This window comes from Chinchilla lanigera, unplaced genomic scaffold, assembly GCF_000276665.1.
Source record: "Chinchilla lanigera isolate Chin_1 unplaced genomic scaffold, ChiLan1.0 scaffold00031, whole genome shotgun sequence".
In the NCBI taxonomy this organism is placed as follows: domain Eukaryota; kingdom Metazoa; phylum Chordata; class Mammalia; order Rodentia; family Chinchillidae; genus Chinchilla; species Chinchilla lanigera.
The window spans coordinates 4,603,138-4,622,187 of NW_004955432.1; the positions used below are offsets into that span (position 1 = coordinate 4,603,138).

Below are 19,050 nucleotides of genomic sequence, written 5' to 3' on the forward strand. Positions count from 1 at the left end.
GGGAAAGCTTTTGGTACACACAGTCATTGTCAAAGACATGAACGAACTCACACTGGTGAGAAACCCTATGTATGTAAGCAATGTGGGAAAGCTTTCAGTACACATGGTAGTTGTCGAGAACATGAAAGAACTCACACCGGGGAGAAACCCTATATATGTAAGCAGTGTGGGAAAGCTTTCAGCACACGTGGTAGTTGTCGAGTACATGAAAGTACTCATAATGGAGAGAAACCCTATGTATGTAAGCAATGTGGCAAAGCATTTAGCACACGCAGTTGTTGTCGAAAACATGAAAGGACGCACACTGGGGAGAAACCGTATGTATGTAAGCAGTGTGGGAAAGCTTTCCGTACCTATAGTCATTGTCAAAGACATGAACAAACTCATACTGGTTTGAAACCCTTTTCATGTAAGCATTGTGGGAAAGCATTTAGCACACATGGTAGTTGTCAAATACATGAAAGAACTCATGTTGGGCATAAACCGTATATATGTAAGCAATGTGGGAAAGCTTTCAGTGTACATGGTAGTTACCAAGTACACAAAAGAATTCACACTGGGATGAAACCATATATATGTAAGCAATGTGGGAAAGCTTTTAGCACACACAGTTATTGTCAAATACACGAACGAACACACACTGGAGAGAAACCCTATACATGTAAGCAATGTGGGAAAGCTTTCAGCACACACAGTTGTTGTCGAAAACATGAAAGAACTCATACGGGGGAGAAACCCTATGTATGTAAACAATGTGGGAAAGCTTTCAGCAGGCAGAGTCATTGTCAAAGACATGAACAAACTCACACTGGGGTAAAACCCTATTTATGTAAGCAGTGTGGGAAAGCATTCAGCACACATGATAGTTGTCAAGTACATGAAAGAACTCACATTGGGGAGAAACCATACATATGTGAGCAATGTGGGAAAGGTTTCAGTGCACATGGTAGTTATCAAGTACATAAAAGAATTCACACTGGAGAGAAACCCTATGTATGTAAACAATGTGGGAAAGCTTTCAGCAGAAACAGTTATTGTCAGATACATGAACGACTTCACAGTGGGGAGAAACCATATGCATGTAAGCAATGTGGGAAAGCTTTTAGCACAAATAGTTGTTGTCGAAAACATGAAAGGACTCACACTGGGGAGAAACCCTATGTGTGTAAGCAGTGTGGGAAAGCTTTCAGGACACACATTCTTTGTCAAAGACATGAGCAAATTCATAATGGGGAGAAGTCCTATATATGTAAGCAATGTGGAAAAGCTTTCAGGACACACATTTATTGTCAAAGACATGAACGAACTCACACAAAGGAGAAAACATATGTATGTAAGCAATGTGGGAAACCTTTCAGGACCCAAAGTAGTTGTCAAAAACATGAAAGGTCTCATACTGGGGAGAAATCCTATGTATGTAAGCAATGTGGGAAAGCTTTCAGGACATACAGTTATTGTAAGTTACATGAAAGTAGTCACAAGGTAGAAAAAAATTTAAGCAATTTATAATAGTTTTTGTTCACTCTAATAATAAACAGACATTAAAATTTGAAAGTAAGTTAACTGGAAAGATAAAGTAACTTGCACTGATGTGAAAGAACCTTCAATGGAGAGAAGCACTTTCTTGGTAAGCCATATAAAATTCTTTCAGTACACACAAGTATTGCATAAGTGAAGAACTCATAGTGAAGAGAACATGAACATTTGTGATCAGTGTTGAAACTTATTTCTCTCAATGCCTTAAAACAATAATTCACATGAGAGGGAAGGCATATATATGTAATAAAAGTGGTAAACTCTTTTGTTCTTCCACTTACTTTGAAATGCTTGGAAGAACCTCTACTAAAGCGAGAGAGCCTATGTAAATAATGTGAGAAAGAATGTCCTGGTTTCAGTAATGTCAGGAAAAATGTACAAATTCACACAGTGTTAATACAATACAGAATGTGAGAGGATGTTCACATGGCTTAAGCAATCTCAATGGGAGACTCATGGCATTTCATAATGAGAGACTCCTCAATACATTATAGTCATTTTGGGTTAATTCACAATACAGACATGCTGTATTCTGAGAAAACATTAATATAAGGGATATGTACAAGTATTCAACTGTCCTACATGTAAGAATGAGTATTGGGTTAAATCCATGTGCCTATGCAAAGTTCTTAGTTGTAAGTCATACTTCAATATATTTGAACACTTCTCACATGGTTAACACCTATGCAAGCCAGTCATGGAAACAATGTGAATTCTCCATGTAAGATGAAGAGATATTCTAAAGTATAAATATATTATGTAAATCACTGGAATAAATATTTTTAAATTCAATTTTAAATATACATAGCCTCAATTTTGTATTTTTTAATTTTAAATTTTTACTACTACGTATTTGTCAAACAATGATCACATAAGTCATAAGGATTTTGGACCTGTACAAAATATGTATTCTTCCCCTTTTCCCATTCCCCCATTTGCAACATTACTCACTCTGTATTTACAAAAGCTTTAGTTCCATTTTTCTCTTATTTAATCTCATTTACCTTCCACCTTGCCCCTCCTTTATTCCCCTTCCAATTTTAAGATGGTCTTTCTAATTCCTGGTATTCTCCATTTTCTTCATTATTTACACTCTGGGTTTCTCACGCAAAAGAAACAATGTGATATTTAAACTTGTGTGTCTGATTTTACAAATTATAAAATTTATTTATTAAGATAGACTTAAGGTGCATTGATTTACCTAAAAACAATTCAGATTTATTTTTCTTTATGGCAAAGTAGTACTCCACTTTAAATATCACATTTTATGTATTCATCTCTTGATGAGCATATGGGTTTTATGAAGATTTTTCCAGTATAAATTGTGCTGTTATAAACATAGGTATGCATATATCTCTGTGGAATGCCTTTAACTCTCAGGAACATACCAAAAAGAGGCATAACTGGGTTAAATGGAACCTCTAGTTTTAGTTTTTGAGGAATCTTCCTTCAGATTTCCATCATAGTTTTACCAATTTACATTCCCACCAACAATGGAGAAGCTTCCTTCTCCTCTCACCCTTGCCAGCATTAATTGTTGGTTGATTTCTTGATGACTGCCATTCTTTCTTGAGTGAAATATAATATCAGTGTTGTTTTCATTTGCAAAGTTTGAATGACCAGTAATGTTGAACGTTTTTTCATATATTTATTTGCTATTTGTACTTCATCTGATAAGTGTCTGATTATTACAGATGCCCTTTTTTGGATTGGTCTTTAAGTGGGGGTATGTCCTTTTAAATATTTTTACATGTTATAGATGGTGTTTATCTAAGGAGTAGCTGTTGTTTTCAGCAGAATAAGTGTTTCAGTCTTAGTTGAGCGCACAGAGATAAAAGTTTCTAGGTTTAACCTATGGCATGTGGAAATCCAGTTTTCCAGCACCATTTTCTAAAGAACCTACCTTTCCTTCATTGAAGATGTTTGACCACTTTGTCAAATAACATAGCTGAGTTTGCATGGCTTTATTTCTGCATCTTCTGCTCTATTGATACTCAGGTCTCTTTCTTTGGTAGAACCATCCTATTTTTATCACATTAGGTTTGCAGTATAACTTCAAATCAGGGGTTGTAATGCCCCATGACTTACCCTTGCTATTAAGAATAACTTTTGCTATTTTAGCTTTCTTCTGGTTCCATACAAATTTTAGGATCTTTTTTGCTACTTCTATGAAGTATGCTATTACTATTTTGATTGGGACTGCAGTAAGTTTGAATAACAGTTTTGCAGTATGGCCATTTTCACCATATTGTTTTTGTCTGCAAAAGATGTCTTTCCATTTTCTCATGTCCACTTTGATCTCTTTTTTCAGAGTATTATAGTTTTTAATGTAAAGGTTATTCACTTCCTTGGTAATTCACACATGAATTACCAAGCTGAAAGAAGATGCAAAAATCCTGAATATTCCAGTATCAGTGAAATTGAGGAAGTAATTTTAAATACCTACTAAGAAAAGCCAGGGTCTTGATAGATTCATGGCCAAATTCTACAAGAACTTTAGAGAATATCTAATGTGAATCCTCCACAAACAGCTTAATGAAATCAAAAGTGAAGCAGTACTCCTCATGTCATTGTTGATAGAAAGCATTACACTGATTCTAAAAGCAGAAGACACAACCAAAAAGACAACTACAAGCCAATCTCTTTAATGAACATAGGTGCAAAAATCCTCAATAAAATAGTAGCAAATACAATACAGAAAATCCTCAAAAAGAGCATACTTCACGAACATGTAGGACTTATTCAAGGGATGAGGAATAATTCAAGATACACAAACCAATAGTGTAATACACTACAAAAGCAGAAGCAAGGACTAAAACCTCATGATTACCTCAATAGTTGAAGGAAAAATCTTTGACAAAATTTAACATCAGTTTTTGTTATAAATCTTGAGGGAAATAGGTAGAAGGGCTTTATCTCAGTCTGATGAAAGCCATCTATGACAAACTAACAGTCAATATTGCATTAAACTGAGAAAAGAACACTTTCCCTTTAAAAATCAGATATAAGACAGGGATGTCATCTATCAGCAATGGTTTTCAATATGGTTCTCAAAACATAGCCATAATCAGGCAAGAGAAAAAAAAATTAAAAGGTTAGGGACAGGAAGAAGTAAAATTATCAATATTTACACATGATGTGATACTCTCCATAGAAGACCACAAAAACTCAACCAAAAGGATCCAACAGTTATTAACCAAATTTAGTAGCATAGGAGGATACAATGTCACCACTTAAATATAAAGATGATTTCTATTCAACAATAACAAATACACTGTGAGAGAAATTTTAAAAACAATAACTTTCTTAATCACATCAAGAAAAACAAAATAGAAATGAACCTAACAAAGGAAGTAGAATACCTCTACAATGAAAATTAAAGTATTCTAAACAAGAAAATAGAGGAAGAATTTAGAAAACAAACTGTAATTGCAATCATAGTGCCAATAGCAGTTCTCAAAAATCTGTAGGAAAAATTCCTAAGATTTATGTGGATCCATAAGTGACCTAGAAAAGCCGTTTTTGCCAACAAGTACAAGGCAGGAGAGATAACAATCCCAGATTTCAAGTTATAGTACAACTCTAGAGTGATTAAAAGTAGCATGGTATTGGCAATTCACAAATGTATACATAAATTGAACAAAACAGAGGATACAGAAACAAGTACAAGCATACTCTACCTTTTTTTTTGTTGGGGAGTGACTGTAAGCCAGATCCTCACTACATATTTCAGGCTGGTTTTAAACTCACTATGTAGCGCAGGCTGGCCTTGAACTCTCAACAATCCTCCTTCCTCAGCCTCGTGAGTTCTGGTATTACAGGCATGTACTACCACGTCCAGGTTCTATTTTATCTTTGACAAGCAGCCAAATGCTTTCAGTGAAGGAAAGATTGCCCCTTTAGCAACTGGGAAAACTGGCTTTCCACATGCCAAAGACTGAATCTAGACTGATATCACTTACCATGCATGAAACTGAAATCAAATTATATAAAAGATCTAAGTAATAAAATATTAACATGTAATCTGCTGATAGACAAAATAGTTAAAACTTTTGAAGACATTAGTATAGGTAAAGATTTCTTATCAGAACTCGAGTTGCACAAGAAATAATCCAAGTTTGAACAAATGGTACCACATCAAATTTAAAAGCCTCTGCACAACAAACAAAACCATCAAGAGAGTGATGAGGCAAACTATGGAATGGGAAAAAATTTTGATAACTATTCATTTGATGAGGGGCTAATACCTAGAATATATGACAAACTCAAAATTATATCTACAGAATTTAAGCATAAATAATGGGTGGCTGGGCATACTGGCACATGCCTGTAATCCCAGCACCTGGGAGGCTAAAGCAGGAGGATCACTGTGAGTTCAAGGCCAGGGTAGTCTACAAAGTGAGTTCCAGGCTAGCCTGAACTGCATTGCAAAACCCTGTCTCAAAAAGAATAAATAAATAAATAAATAAATAAATAAATAAATAAATAAATGGCATCTGGAATGTATAGAGATTTCATAGAAGCAGCATTAAAGCCAATAAATACATGGAAAAATATTTAATATCAATGACCACTGGGGAAATGAAAATTAAAACATCACTGAGGTTGCATCTCCAGCAAGAATGGCTGTATTTAGGGAATCAAATAATAACAAATGCTTGTCAGGATGTGGGGGAAAAGAAACATTATTCGTTGTTGGTAGGACTGTAATTAACCACTCTGGAGATCAGCATGGAGATTCCTCAAAAACCTAAAAATAGAAGTTTCACTCAACCCAGCTATGTACTTTCTATGTATCATTACAAAAACATTAAAAACATCATACTATAGTGATACCTGCATGCCCATGTTTAAAGGAGCACAATTTATAATAACCAAATTTCAGAAGCAGCCTAAACATGCATCAACAGATGAACAGATAAAGAAAATGTATTTATATACATTAGAATGGGACTATCTATAGAGAAGGACAAATTAGAGTCATTTGAAGGAAAATTCATCAAATTCTCTCAATTCTAGCTCTATCTCAAATATTCCATATCTCAAATATTCCAAGTTTTCTCATTTCACATCTACCATTGTGCAACTCCTGAATTTACTCAATCTCCTATATGGGCTCTGCATTCATTTTTGTCCATCCTAAACTCTATTTTCAATTCAGGAGCAGTCTTTTCTTTAAATTATAAAAGTAATCATGCCCTTTGTCTTGGTTACTTTTCTCTCGTTGCTGGGACAAAATACCTGACACCCAAAATTAAGGAAGGAAAGGTTTATTTTGCTTACAGTCTGTGGAGGTTTCAGTCCGTACTTGGCAGATTACAAGGCAGACTGGCACATGGCAGGGAGCTACAGCTGAGGGTGACAGAACACAGCAAAAGCCACAAGCACACACCAGGGCAGAATGGCCTCAAGCACCCCTTTCCTCTCCCTTACATATGCAAACTATCCACTCCAGGGCGGGTGCAGCTCTCACACCCATAATCAAACTCTAAAAGCCTGCCCCATGGCCGCATGAGGCTTGGGGGGGACACACAGACGTAAATCATAACACTCTTTCTGTCCTTTAAACTCTGACAACAGTGGTTTTCCTTGCAATACAATACCTTACCATACAATACCTTACAATACAATACCTTACAATACAATACCTTACAATACAGTGCAAAGTTTATGATGACCTTTAGGGTCTCCTGCCCTTCTGTCCAACCTAGCTCATCCACTCCCTGCTTTCTTTACTCTTAATTTAGCTTTCCACGTCTTTTCTCAACTACTGGAACACACTAGGAATTTGTACTGTGTGGGAGACCATGCCTGTTAAATGTCTTTTGAAGTCTCCTCAACAACCATACTATACAACCAAATCCCTTTGTTGCATACATGTAACTCTTAGGTTCAAACATTTGTCTCTTTTCAGTTATTTTCCTTGACATACACCACGTTATCCTGGTCAGTAGTCTCACATCACCTGTATCACTATTAAGTTAAAACCCCTATTCCCAGCCGGAATGAAACTTCCACAAGGACAAACATTCTGCATAGTTCAGATACGTTCTTTCCCAATTCTTCAGGGCCTAGTTCACTGAAGCCATCTCCAATAAAAATGTGCCCCAAATTAACAGTCCTCAGGAATAATTCAGTAGAGCAAATCTAAGAAAGCATATACCTACACACACATGTTGTTATATTACAAAAATCAAATGTAAACATGATTTTAAATGCATGTTAATCATACAGCATAAATCAAAATAGATTTCAAGTATCTTTAGGAAACAATGCTACTTCTTTCTAGAAAGGCAAGGCAAAAATATATTCCTATTCAAAAGGAAATACTCATCATTAAAACGGAAATCTGTCCTTTAATTTTCCTCCAGAGTTAACTTTCCCTCATATCTCACCAGAAGTGAGCTTCAACCGATTAATAAAAAGGACATTACATTTATAACTAACTCAATTTCAATTTCTGGTAGTAACAAAACGTGTCTCCCTTTTCTTGGAGTCACAAGTTTTGAAGATTTGTAATTTTCAAGTTTAGGGCATAGACTGGAGCCAACTTGAAAAGAACTAAGCAGTCTTACTTTTCCTTGATAATAATGCTTGTGGCCTGAGAAACAATGTTTCTTAAGATAATTCTATAATGAAAAAATTGATGCAAAAATTGATGCCAATTGCCACAGCAAAAGTTATAAATAAAAGTTCATTTAAAGGAAAAGAAAAGGGAAAAAGAATGAGAGCAAAGCTAAGCTAACAGATTATATGCTTAGGGAATCACAATTTTTCTATCACCTAAGGTTACTTGCATGGATATGGATATGGAGCCCACCAAAAAAGTGTATACATACTTCAGGAAAGAAAAACCTTGTATATATATTTTCATACTAAATTTTTTGACACATCATGAGATTAATACATGTTACCTTTGCTTCTACAGTTACAAGAGATGCTGAAAGAGTTAATGGTGGCCAATAACTTCTAGACATTTATTCATATGTTAAAGTGCAGTAGCAAGTAGAAACACCAAAATGACACCCAGGATTGGGAGGCAGACTTATTTATGTCAATGGGCACGCATCTGGATGATTCCCAAAATATCAGATCCTGATCTCTGGTGGTCTAGCACTTCTATGGGATAAGCAAGCAGGAAGTAGAGGCAGAATGGATTGTCAATTGGGGATTGGTTCTTACAATATTCATCATAGTGACCAACAGTTTTGAAGAAACAAAAGTAACAGGAACTGTAACCTGAACTATTACCTGGGCAACTAACAAACTGAAGTATATTCATACGGGTATGTTCTGCTACAAAAGTGCTGCATGGATAACCCTGGTGAAAGTGTCCATTGAGATTACTGCACATGTATTTTGAATCTCTGCTCTAACAGCTGTCAGTGTAGTGAGTTTTCTTTGATATATGATATCATTTAAGATTAGACATAGAAAAAAAAAATCTCCAGGTATTAAATCAGGAGAATATGCACCCTATGCAAGTTTTTCTTTTCTTGAAGAGAGTATACATGGGGGGATTGTAATCTGTAGATACATCAGATCATGTCATTCATTTCTTCATTTATAAAAATTTGACAAGTCACTCAAATCAGTTTGTAGATATAGACACTGCCCTACCTCTCAAACTGTAAAGCTAGGTACTACTTCATACCATTTGAAATGAAATGGTAATTATTAATACTGTCAGTCTAGACCCTGAGGAGCCACTGAGACCACTAGAACAGGCAGGATTGAAGCAAAAAGCCATATCTTTGTTTCAGACTGGGTATGGCCTGGCCAGGGGTGAAAAGACCATTGGCCACAAACAAAGGAAGAGAATAAGCTTTATAGGAGAGTTTAAGCAGGGGAGGGGATCCCACTGAGGAAGATGAAAAATTTTAAGTTTGTTGGTGGGAAGCACCTGGAGGAAGTGCAGGATGACAGGGGAGCTTTGCTGACTTACAAAGTGACATTCTGGAGACTTACAGGGTGTCTTGGTTACTTTTCTCTCATTGCTGAGATGAAATACCCAACATCCAAAATTAAGGAAGGAAAGACTTTTTTGGTTACAGTTTGTGGAGGTTTCAGTCCATACTTGGCTGGCTCCGAGGCAGAAGATAACAAAGCAACAAGAGCAAAGGGGGGAATGGTAGCCGAACAGCAAACAGCCAGAGCAAAAGGGAGGAATGGCGGCAAGCAGCCTCTTTCCCTCCCTTGCATTGTAAACAGGCTACCCCCACCTAAGGGGCATGTAGCACTCACATACTCTCCATGCCCTCCTCTTCCACAGGCTCAGGATGTATACAAAGTAAACACCCTGGCTTCTTGGTGAGTCACTTAGCCAAACCTCTAGACTCCCCAAGTTGACACAATGTATCAACCATAACACAGGGCTTCCTGTAAGTCTGGGAACCAACCTACTAAATAATTATTTCAGTCTTTCAACCTGGGTAAGGGAGCTTCCTCTTTGAACAGACATCCATTGGGATTTTTTCTCTTCAAGTTAGGCAGGGTCCAATTGTGGGGCCTAACAAATACACAGTCATCTTCTGTGAGTGGCAGGCCAGGGGCCATAGATGAATCTCCTGCACATCAGAGAGCACAAATGAAAATTGGGCCTCAGTGTCACCACATTCCTGAGCTGGAGACCCCGGACTGGGCCTTTGGGCTTCCTGTCCAACAGGACAGCAGTGCTGTCTCCGAGGCTCTGATACTGGAGAGCAGAGTGAGCCACTTGGCAAAGGGTGCCCACCTGCAAGGCCCAGCTGCACAGGCCATACCCCAAGACCAGGATGACTGTGAGGAATAAGGGTCCTCAGCCTAGGCATGGGCTGTTCTCATCCTGGCCCTCACTGTCTCACACCAGCTCTTCACTCCCTCCTGCCTGCCCACGGGTCCCCATGGAAACTCCAGATGGATAAGACACTGATGCCTCCTGCAGTCCCACACAATTTCTGCTACCTGGACCACCAACACTTCCACTTCTGTTCTCCAACAACTGGAAGCAGACATGGCTCAGTCTTGGGGTCTGGGGACCGGTGACACTCTCCTTTAATCTATGGGGGAAGTACTTGATACTTCCTCACTCAGCCTAGGGGAGAAATTCTAGTTTACTCCTGGTGGGATTGAGGATACAGTGAGAACCAAAATGCCCTGGAGAGTGCAGCTGCAGTGGGGTCTATACCTGGTGGGCAGGGTAGAGTTTGGATTTGTGGCTGAGGGGTATCAAGTGGCTGCACTGGACGGGCTGATGACTTAGGGGAGTGGCTGGGAGTGATGCCGCTATTTAACTTTCCATCTTCTCACTTCTCTTCTCCATACATCTTGTTCCATTGTCTTAGTACACTGACATACAAAAACATACTTATACCTAAGGTGGTTTTTTCTTTCAGTCTTTCTAATCCGTATTACAAGTAGTAGTATATATTTTATTCTATATCTTATTTCTCTCACTAGAAATAAAGTACTCAATCTGTTCAATCTAAATATGAAGGTGTCTTCAAAATTTGTATATTATGTAAATGTATGCATAACATAAATATATTTTTAATGAAAATACATAAAAGGTTTAAAGGGGAGGTTCTTATTCCACCCCTGTTATCTGCCCTAGATATATTACTGTCACCAGGTCTGTGATATCCATTATCAAGCCCAGTAAATGTGTGTATTTATTTCAGTAAATATGTAGAGAGTATCTGTTGACCATTTCATGCTAGGTGCCAAGGTTATGAAGGATAGTGAGGCACAGCTAGCCTCAAGAACAGGCCAGATGGAACGGAGGGGAGCTATAGTGAGGGAGATGTGATTGTCTCATTTCCATACAATTAAAAATATATTGTAATACACACTCCACTAACAAAATATTTATTTGTAAAAAAAATTATGAAGGAGAAATCAAGAAATTATGAAGAAGAAATCAAAAGTTAGTTGAAGGTGCATCTTTATTAATGGGTGAGTATCGAGCACAAGGACTAGTTCATGGGGTGGTGAGAAACATTTCAAGTTGAGAGTATAGGGTAAGCAAAAATATAACATAGGAATAATAAATGTTCTGACAACACTGAGTAATATGCTATTTAAGGGTATATGGCATCACTGTCAAGAAATATATAAAGAAACAGCAAAGCTCTAAAAGACTCAGGCATATGTGGATATTTAGTATGTGTGAGAGTGAGCATTTCAAATCATCAGGGCAAAGTAGCTGCTGGAATAGTTGCTAAGGGATTGTTAGGTCCTCATTTCATATCATTCACAAAAATAAGTTCAGATAGCTTAGAAACCCAAATGTTTAAAAAGGGATTTTAAAATATAAGAAGAAAATACGAGAATATTCCTTAGAGTTTTTGCTTTATATATTTACATATTTTTATATTTATATATTTCAAAGTTAGAATATTAACTGTATAGTATGAGGGTTTAGTTCTGGCTTTTAACCAATCAACCAGTGATGCACCTAGCTTCTCCTAAGCTGATAAAGAGCAATAATATCAGTGGAATGGAGAGAGTAATGGGCTTTGCTAAGGACTGTAAATACAATGCGTACATGTAAAGCACTCATGCCTGGCATGTAATAAGTACTCAATAAACATTGGCCGTTGTCATATTTTTTGAGAATCTAAAGTGAATGCATTTTTAAAAATTCTTCTCTTCCATGGCTAAAACTGGCATAAATTTGGGGTTTTTGTTTGTTGTTATTATTTCTTGGTGTTTTTTTCTTTGTCCTCTACTTTTTTTTAGTGTTAGGGATAAACCTAGACAAGTTCTTTACACCAGAGCTTCCCCCTCTGCCTCAGCCTTGAATTTTATGTAATCAGTCTCTAAATATTGCCATACCAGGTTCTTGTTCTTAATATTTGTCTGACATACCTCTTATTTTTAATCTTGTCATTTGTTTTATCTCATAAAATGTACATAATTCGATTTTGGTTTATAGCATTGTCTGAAAGTAATTTTTTCCAAAGAGGAGAAACTAATTGACTTATATGTAATGTGATGATTGATATGTTTAATGGACTTTTGCACTTTATTTTACATTTAATGTGTTTCCTATTTGTCATATTTATTCTTGTGTGTTGAGTGAGGCAGGTCTATTTAACTTGCTATCAGCTTGGTCCCTGTTTCTTCACTATGCTCACTGGAAAAAAATATAAGGTCTGGTCCAAATTAACCTAACACTGTTATTTAGCATTGTGTCCTGCTTAGCTGTTGTAGCCTTTATGAGGTGCGATAAAAACATTATGTGAGTGTATAAATTTTAAAGCAGTTACTACAGTGAAAACACATTGCTATTAACTTTCTTCAAAATACTCCCCTCATTTCAAACACACTTATAATTCTTGCCACTTTTTGAAGCAATTCTGGAAGACCTCTTATTGAGTTAAGAATATCCCTTAGTTATTGTGGGCTGATCAGTCCACAATCTCCCAAATGAGTTTACAGTGAAGACTAAATAAAAAGAGGCAAATGGGATGATTTCATGGCTCCAAGGGTATCAAAGCTCTCTCATAGAATTTGAGATTCTTTCAGAGTTAAGACCAAGACTTTCTCTGGCTGGCCCACATTTGTTTAATTATCAGAAGAAGGGAGGGGGATACTCAAGAAGGGTGGAACCACTCAAGGACTTATCTAAGTAAGATATTAAATTAATCCACCCAGGAATGAGATGCTTGAGGCTACAGTCTTTATCTAGCTGAGGTTGGATCCAGGTGTGATCCAACATTAGGTTGGATCCTTGGCTGTGATCTTGTCTTACCCTTTGAGCTCTCAGGCTTGATCTGCCATTACAGGTCTCAGTAGAGATCAATGACTCACAAAGGTTCACTTACTATGAGTCTGCTGCCCATCTCCAGACAAGGAGCCTAGGCCTTGGACAGATTTACAAGTAAACATGAAAAGCCCACTGGTTAATTTAAGTCCTGCTAAGGGCTGTTTCTTAGTGGTGTCCATCAACCTCTCTTACGTCTTTGGTTATGCTGTTTTGGCTGCCTCCATATAGCAAATCCGTTTGAAATGTTTACCTTGCATGATCATTTCAACTTTGGGGAAAGGCCATAAGATATACAGTGGCAAATCTTGAAAATAAGTTGGATGAGGACATATTGAAATGTTTTATTTGGCAAAAATGGATGTAAACATTTTAAATTGATTCAGATGATAAGGCAGCCCTGAATTTATAGTCATGATAGATGACTTCCAGAACAACTTTACAATTGGCAACAATGATAGCATAAATGTTTAAATGTAGGGTTGGGAATTTTGAGTTGGATTCTTCTAAAAGTGTCTTTTATTGTAATAATATTTTAATTTTTATTTTAAATGGTTCCTATATTTTTGATCACATGTCATATTTTTGTCTTTTTATTTTAGAAATCTTCCATCTTATTTATTCAATGCAGTATTGTGAAGTATAGAAAAATATGCAAAACTGGAAAATAATATCTTCCAATGTACATGTTCCAAAATTTCACAGTACTCTATTCAATGGGTACATTTTATCTGGAAACTTACATCTCTCAGCTTGAGAAAATTATGTTATTTGCTTAGTTAATTAGCCCCCCAACAAACATTTGTTTGTTTTTCATTCTCTCCCAAATCCCTCAAACCCTGTTTTTTTGTCTCCTTTCTTCAAGACTGTCAGCACTTTATATCTAAACTTTTAGTTTAGTTTTTCTTTTGATTGATATTATTCCATTTCCTTAAATCTCTTATTTAATTTTTATACATTTGTGATTCACTCACCCTCGGAGAACTGGTACATATACACAAAATCTTGAGGGTTTTTTGCTTGTCCTTCACCTCTACTCCTTCTTGTCTCTTCACATCCTCAAATCAAAATGTCAATCTCCCTGATTTCTGTTGTCTTTATTTTGCTCTGTGCATTATTTATACTTTGAACTTCTCATGTAAGTGAAGCCATTCTATATTGAATCCTCTGTGTCTGATTAATTTTAGTTAACATTATGGCCTCAAGGTGCATTCACACTGCAAAAATGGTTCAAATTTATCTTTTTATTTATGCTGAGTACCAGTCAATTATTATGGCTTGCTTGTATCTAGATGCTCCCCACCAAAGCCTCATGCATTCATAGGTGGGGTTTTTTGAACATGGCTAGATCTAGGGTGTGTGAACAAGAGTTATGCCTATGTGGTAACTGGAATAGTTCACTTGGTTACCAAAGTTCAAACTGTGGCTGCATGTATGTATTAAAGACAAAAGTTGGATCCAACCTTGGTATGAATGACAACCAATAGGCTTATTGCCTGAATGAATTCAAAGCAAAAGTGAAGCTCACTGCTGCTGCTTTCTGCCTGTCCAGCCATGGACTATTTCTCTTCTTTCGTGCATGTTTGCCATGCTGCTCTGCCTTTGAGCCAGCCAACTTGAGACTGAAACCCCTAAAAACTATTAGCTACAGTAAACCTTTCCTCTTTTACTTATTTAGACCCAGGAACAAGAATGTAATTAAGGCATCTGACATGTATAAAAATATATATGTATCATATTTTCCTTATCTATTCACGTGTTGATAGACATCTCAGGTTCTTCTTGGATTTAGTTATTATGTGTTGTGCTGCTATAAACATGCATACACATATATGACTATAATATGAGACTTCAACTCTTTTCGTAAGATACTCAATTGAGATACAGCTAGGTTGAATGGAAGTACTACTTTTTTGATAAATCTCCATAGTGATTTTCATAGTACTTGTACTACTTTACATTCCCACCTCAGTAGAAAGGTTCTTTTATCCCCCCTACAATCTCATTAGCTTCTGTAGTTTTTATGAGTCTATGATGATATTCACTTTTTCTGGGGAAAGATGGACTCTCAGAATTGTTTTGATTTGCATCTCTCTAATGGCCAAAAATATAGAAAAAATTTCACTTCTTTATAGGGCCTTTGTACTTACTGTTCTGAGAAGTGTTTATTCATTTCAATTGTCCTTTTTTATTGCATCTTTTATGTGGGAGGTCTCACTTTTGAGTTCTTTGTTTATTCTAGTTATTGTTTCCCTGTCTGAAGAATAGCTGCCAACACTTTCCCACCGTGTAGGTTGCCTCTTTGGTTGTTTCCTTGGCTGTACAGAAGCTTTTAAATTTGTTACTATCCTTTTTTATTGTTATTTCTTGTTCAATTAGTATTCCAGGCAGAAGTTTTTATTTAGGCCTATGTGTTTGTGGTGGATTGACAACTGGTAGTCAACTTGTAACACCCAGCTGAGCTGAACAAGTGTGGTGCTGGGTGTGGGTGCCCCACCTGAGGATTGTTGCTGGCAACCTAAGAAGCAGAACTGGAGAAGAAGTGAAGCTGTTCTAAGCTGTAGGAAGTTGTTGGAAGCTCTTGCTTTTCCTGGAGGAATTTGTGGTGCTGGCTTTTCTGATGAACTTGGCTGTTCTCATCTTTGACAGCACTTGGGATCTTACTGTCCCTGAGAATGGCTATAGTTCACTTTGGGGGAGATCTGGTCTTCAATTTGAGCATCACTTCCTGGCTTCAGAGGGGAAGATGATGCACTGCTCAATCTCCCAGAGAAGCTTGTTGCACTGGCTTTCCTGATAGGGATATGGCTGTTCTCATCTCTGGAGGAGCATGAGGACTGTGCTGTTGCTGAGCATGGCTGTGGTACTTTTCAGGGGAGCTCTGGTTTTTACTTTGAGCATTGCTTCCTGACTCCAATGCAGAGACCTCAGCTGCTAGAATTTGACAGATCCTTCATCCCACTGATACAGGCTTTCTAGCTTCCACCACTGACCTTTGGTCCTTCCCAGTGCAGATTGGTGAAACAGTTCTGTAAGAGATATTGTCGTGGACTCTTGGCCTCTAGTTGGACTTGTAGGGACATTGTTATGGGCTCTAGGTCTTCAGCTGGACTCATGCAGGACATTACCATGGGATCTAGGCTTTCATCTGGATTCTTTGATCCTGAGTGTGTAGACAGAGTTCCTGCACTCTTTTCATATATGGCTCTTTGGGTGACTATTATAAAATGATTTGATAAGTGTCCTATATTGTATTGTTTCCCCTTGCCAATCCCTGATTACAACAGTCTTCCTGTGTTATATTTATTTTATCTTTTTTTTTTTGTCTTTTTGAGACAGGATCTCACTGTGCAGTTCAAGCTGGCCTTGAGCTCACTTTGTAGCCCAGGCTGGTCTCGAACTCACAATGATCCTCCTGCCTCAGCCTCCTGAGTGCTGTGATTATAAGTATGTGCCACCACACCTGGCTTTATTTTATTGTCAAATAGATTCAGTGTTGCTGTTTTTATATCTATGTCTTTTATCCACTTGGATTAGATTTTGGTATAGGGTGGGAAATATGGGTCTAGATATATTATTCTTCATTTGGATAATCAGTTTGCCGGCACTGTTTGTTAATCTTTCCTCCAGTTTATGTTATTGGCTCCTTTGTCAAATTCAGATGGTTGAAAGTGCCTAGCTTGTTTCTGCATCTTCAATTCTGTCACTGATATTCATGATAGTTTTTATGACTACCATGGTGTTTTTATCACTGTCGCCTTTGAATTTCTGTCTGCTTTGTCCTTGTTTCCCAGAAGTGCTTTTGCTGTTCTGGGTCTCTTTTGTTTCCATATAAATTTTACAATTATTTTTTCTAGTTCTCTGAAGAACGCTGCTGCTCTTTTCATACTGTTGTAGTTTTTATCTTGATGTCCCTCAAAAGCTTCAGGCAGGGGGCTGAGGATTTAGCTCAGCGGCACGGTGCCTACTTGGTAAGCGCAAGGTCATGAGTTCAATTCCCGGTACCGGAAAAACAAAACAAAACAAAAAAAGCTTCAGGCAGTCATAGGTAGGTCTTTGTGGAAATGATTGGAATATGAGGTCATACTACTCATCATTGGATTAGTCTACCACCGATTTACAGGTAAATGTAATGCGGACTGAGGTAAAGTTGGAGGAGATAGGTTGCTTGAGGCAACTTGTAATGGTGTGTCTCCCTTTATGATCTTTATCTTTGCTTCCTATTGCCATGCCTAACACACCTCTGCCATGCTACCCTGTCTTGGAGCCAGTGGACCATGCACTGAAATTTCTACAAATCAAGAGCCAAAATAAACATTTTCTCCACATAGTTGTGGGTGTTGGCTATTGTGTCTCTAATGAGAATGTATCTAAAACACATACAGATTGCATTAAATTTCTATATTATTTTTGGATAATATGACCAATTTGACATTATTAGTTCTCCCTACACACTTATATGGAATGCTTTTTCTGTTTTTTGATGTCCTCTTCAATCTCTTTATTTTTTCATACCTCTAAAAATTTCGTTATAAAGGTCTTTCACTTCGTTTGTTAGGTTAATTCCTGGCCATTCAATTTTTAAAAGCTATTTTGAATGGAGTTATTATTCTGATTTCTTTTTTGGTGAGTTCACTGTTGATGTATAGGAACACTACTGATTTTTTCTGTAGTGATTTTGTAACCTGCTACTTTGTTGAATTACTTTATTAGTTCTAAGCATCTTTCAGTGAAGGCTTTTGGGTCGTCTATGAAGACATGCAGTTAGAAACAATTGAACTGAGGAGGTCACTTCCTTCTATCCCTTTATGTGAAATAGCACCTGATTGCTACTCCTCTTTCCCTTGTCTTAATAGAGGTAGAAAATCATATAACAGTAACTCAGGAAACATCTGATGCTCTAGGCAAGAACACATGCATGTGGGAGTGTGGGATCCCGTGCCTAAGCTTCTGTCACTTTCACCTTATTGAAACATCATTAATAGTTCACAAATATGTATTACATGTCATTCATGTAATTAAGGTCAGAGTGAAGTCTGGTGCATGTTGAGAGTTTCTGAGATGTGAAACATTTCTGTCAACCACATATAAGAGATTCAAGGAGGCACCTTTGTGGAGGTACACATCCTTTAAATTGTGAAAGCCTAATTTATTGGGGAATGTTGCTGCTGTGTACTGTTCTGATGGCGAGGTGTTAAAGGCATTCCTGTCTATTTCTGTCTCCAACAAGCCTGGGAGATCTTACACCTATGCAGTAGCTGTGCTCTGCATGGGTAGAGTGGATTTTCAGGAAATCTTTGTTTTGTGCTCACAAAGGAACAGAAATCTCTGAATTCCTCAAGAATTCCTCTAGATTACCATTACACTTTGTCCTAGTTACTTTTCTCATTCCACAAGCTAAATGAGCAATTGTTTCCTTCAGCTCACAGTTTGTAGAGGTTTCAGTCCATAGTTGGCTGGCTCAAGGACAGGGTGGCACAGCAGAGGTGCATCACAAGGAGAATCAGATCATAGCATGGCAGGCAGAAGGCAGCAAGCAGCCAGCAGACAACAGAGAGCCTGCCTTTCCCTTTTATCACATCCGGGCTACCAGTCTTTTGGGTGATGCCACCTAGAACTATGCTAATTCAAATTAGTGGACTAATTTAGTATCACACACCCTTAATCCCTGTATCACACAAACTAGATCCAGGCACCATTGAAAAGCCTCATGTGGCCATGGGGCAGGCTTTTAGAGTTTGATTGATTATGGGTGTGAGAGCTACACC

General features: G+C 37.4%; 1 protein-coding gene across 1 annotated transcript in view; it reads left to right on the forward strand.

The window, feature by feature from the left end:
• The window catches only part of LOC102024496 (zinc finger protein 709-like), a 5,824-nt gene extending 2,977 nt beyond the window's left edge, over nucleotides 1–2,847 (forward strand). The window contains exon 3 of the mRNA XM_013515925.1: nucleotides 14–2,847. Within this exon, the coding sequence (XP_013371379.1) occupies nucleotides 14–1,509 (1,496 nt within the window). The 3' untranslated portion in view covers nucleotides 1,510–2,847. The remainder of the gene's footprint in view (nucleotides 1–13) is intronic.
• Nucleotides 2,848–19,050: the final 16,203 nt, after the last annotated feature.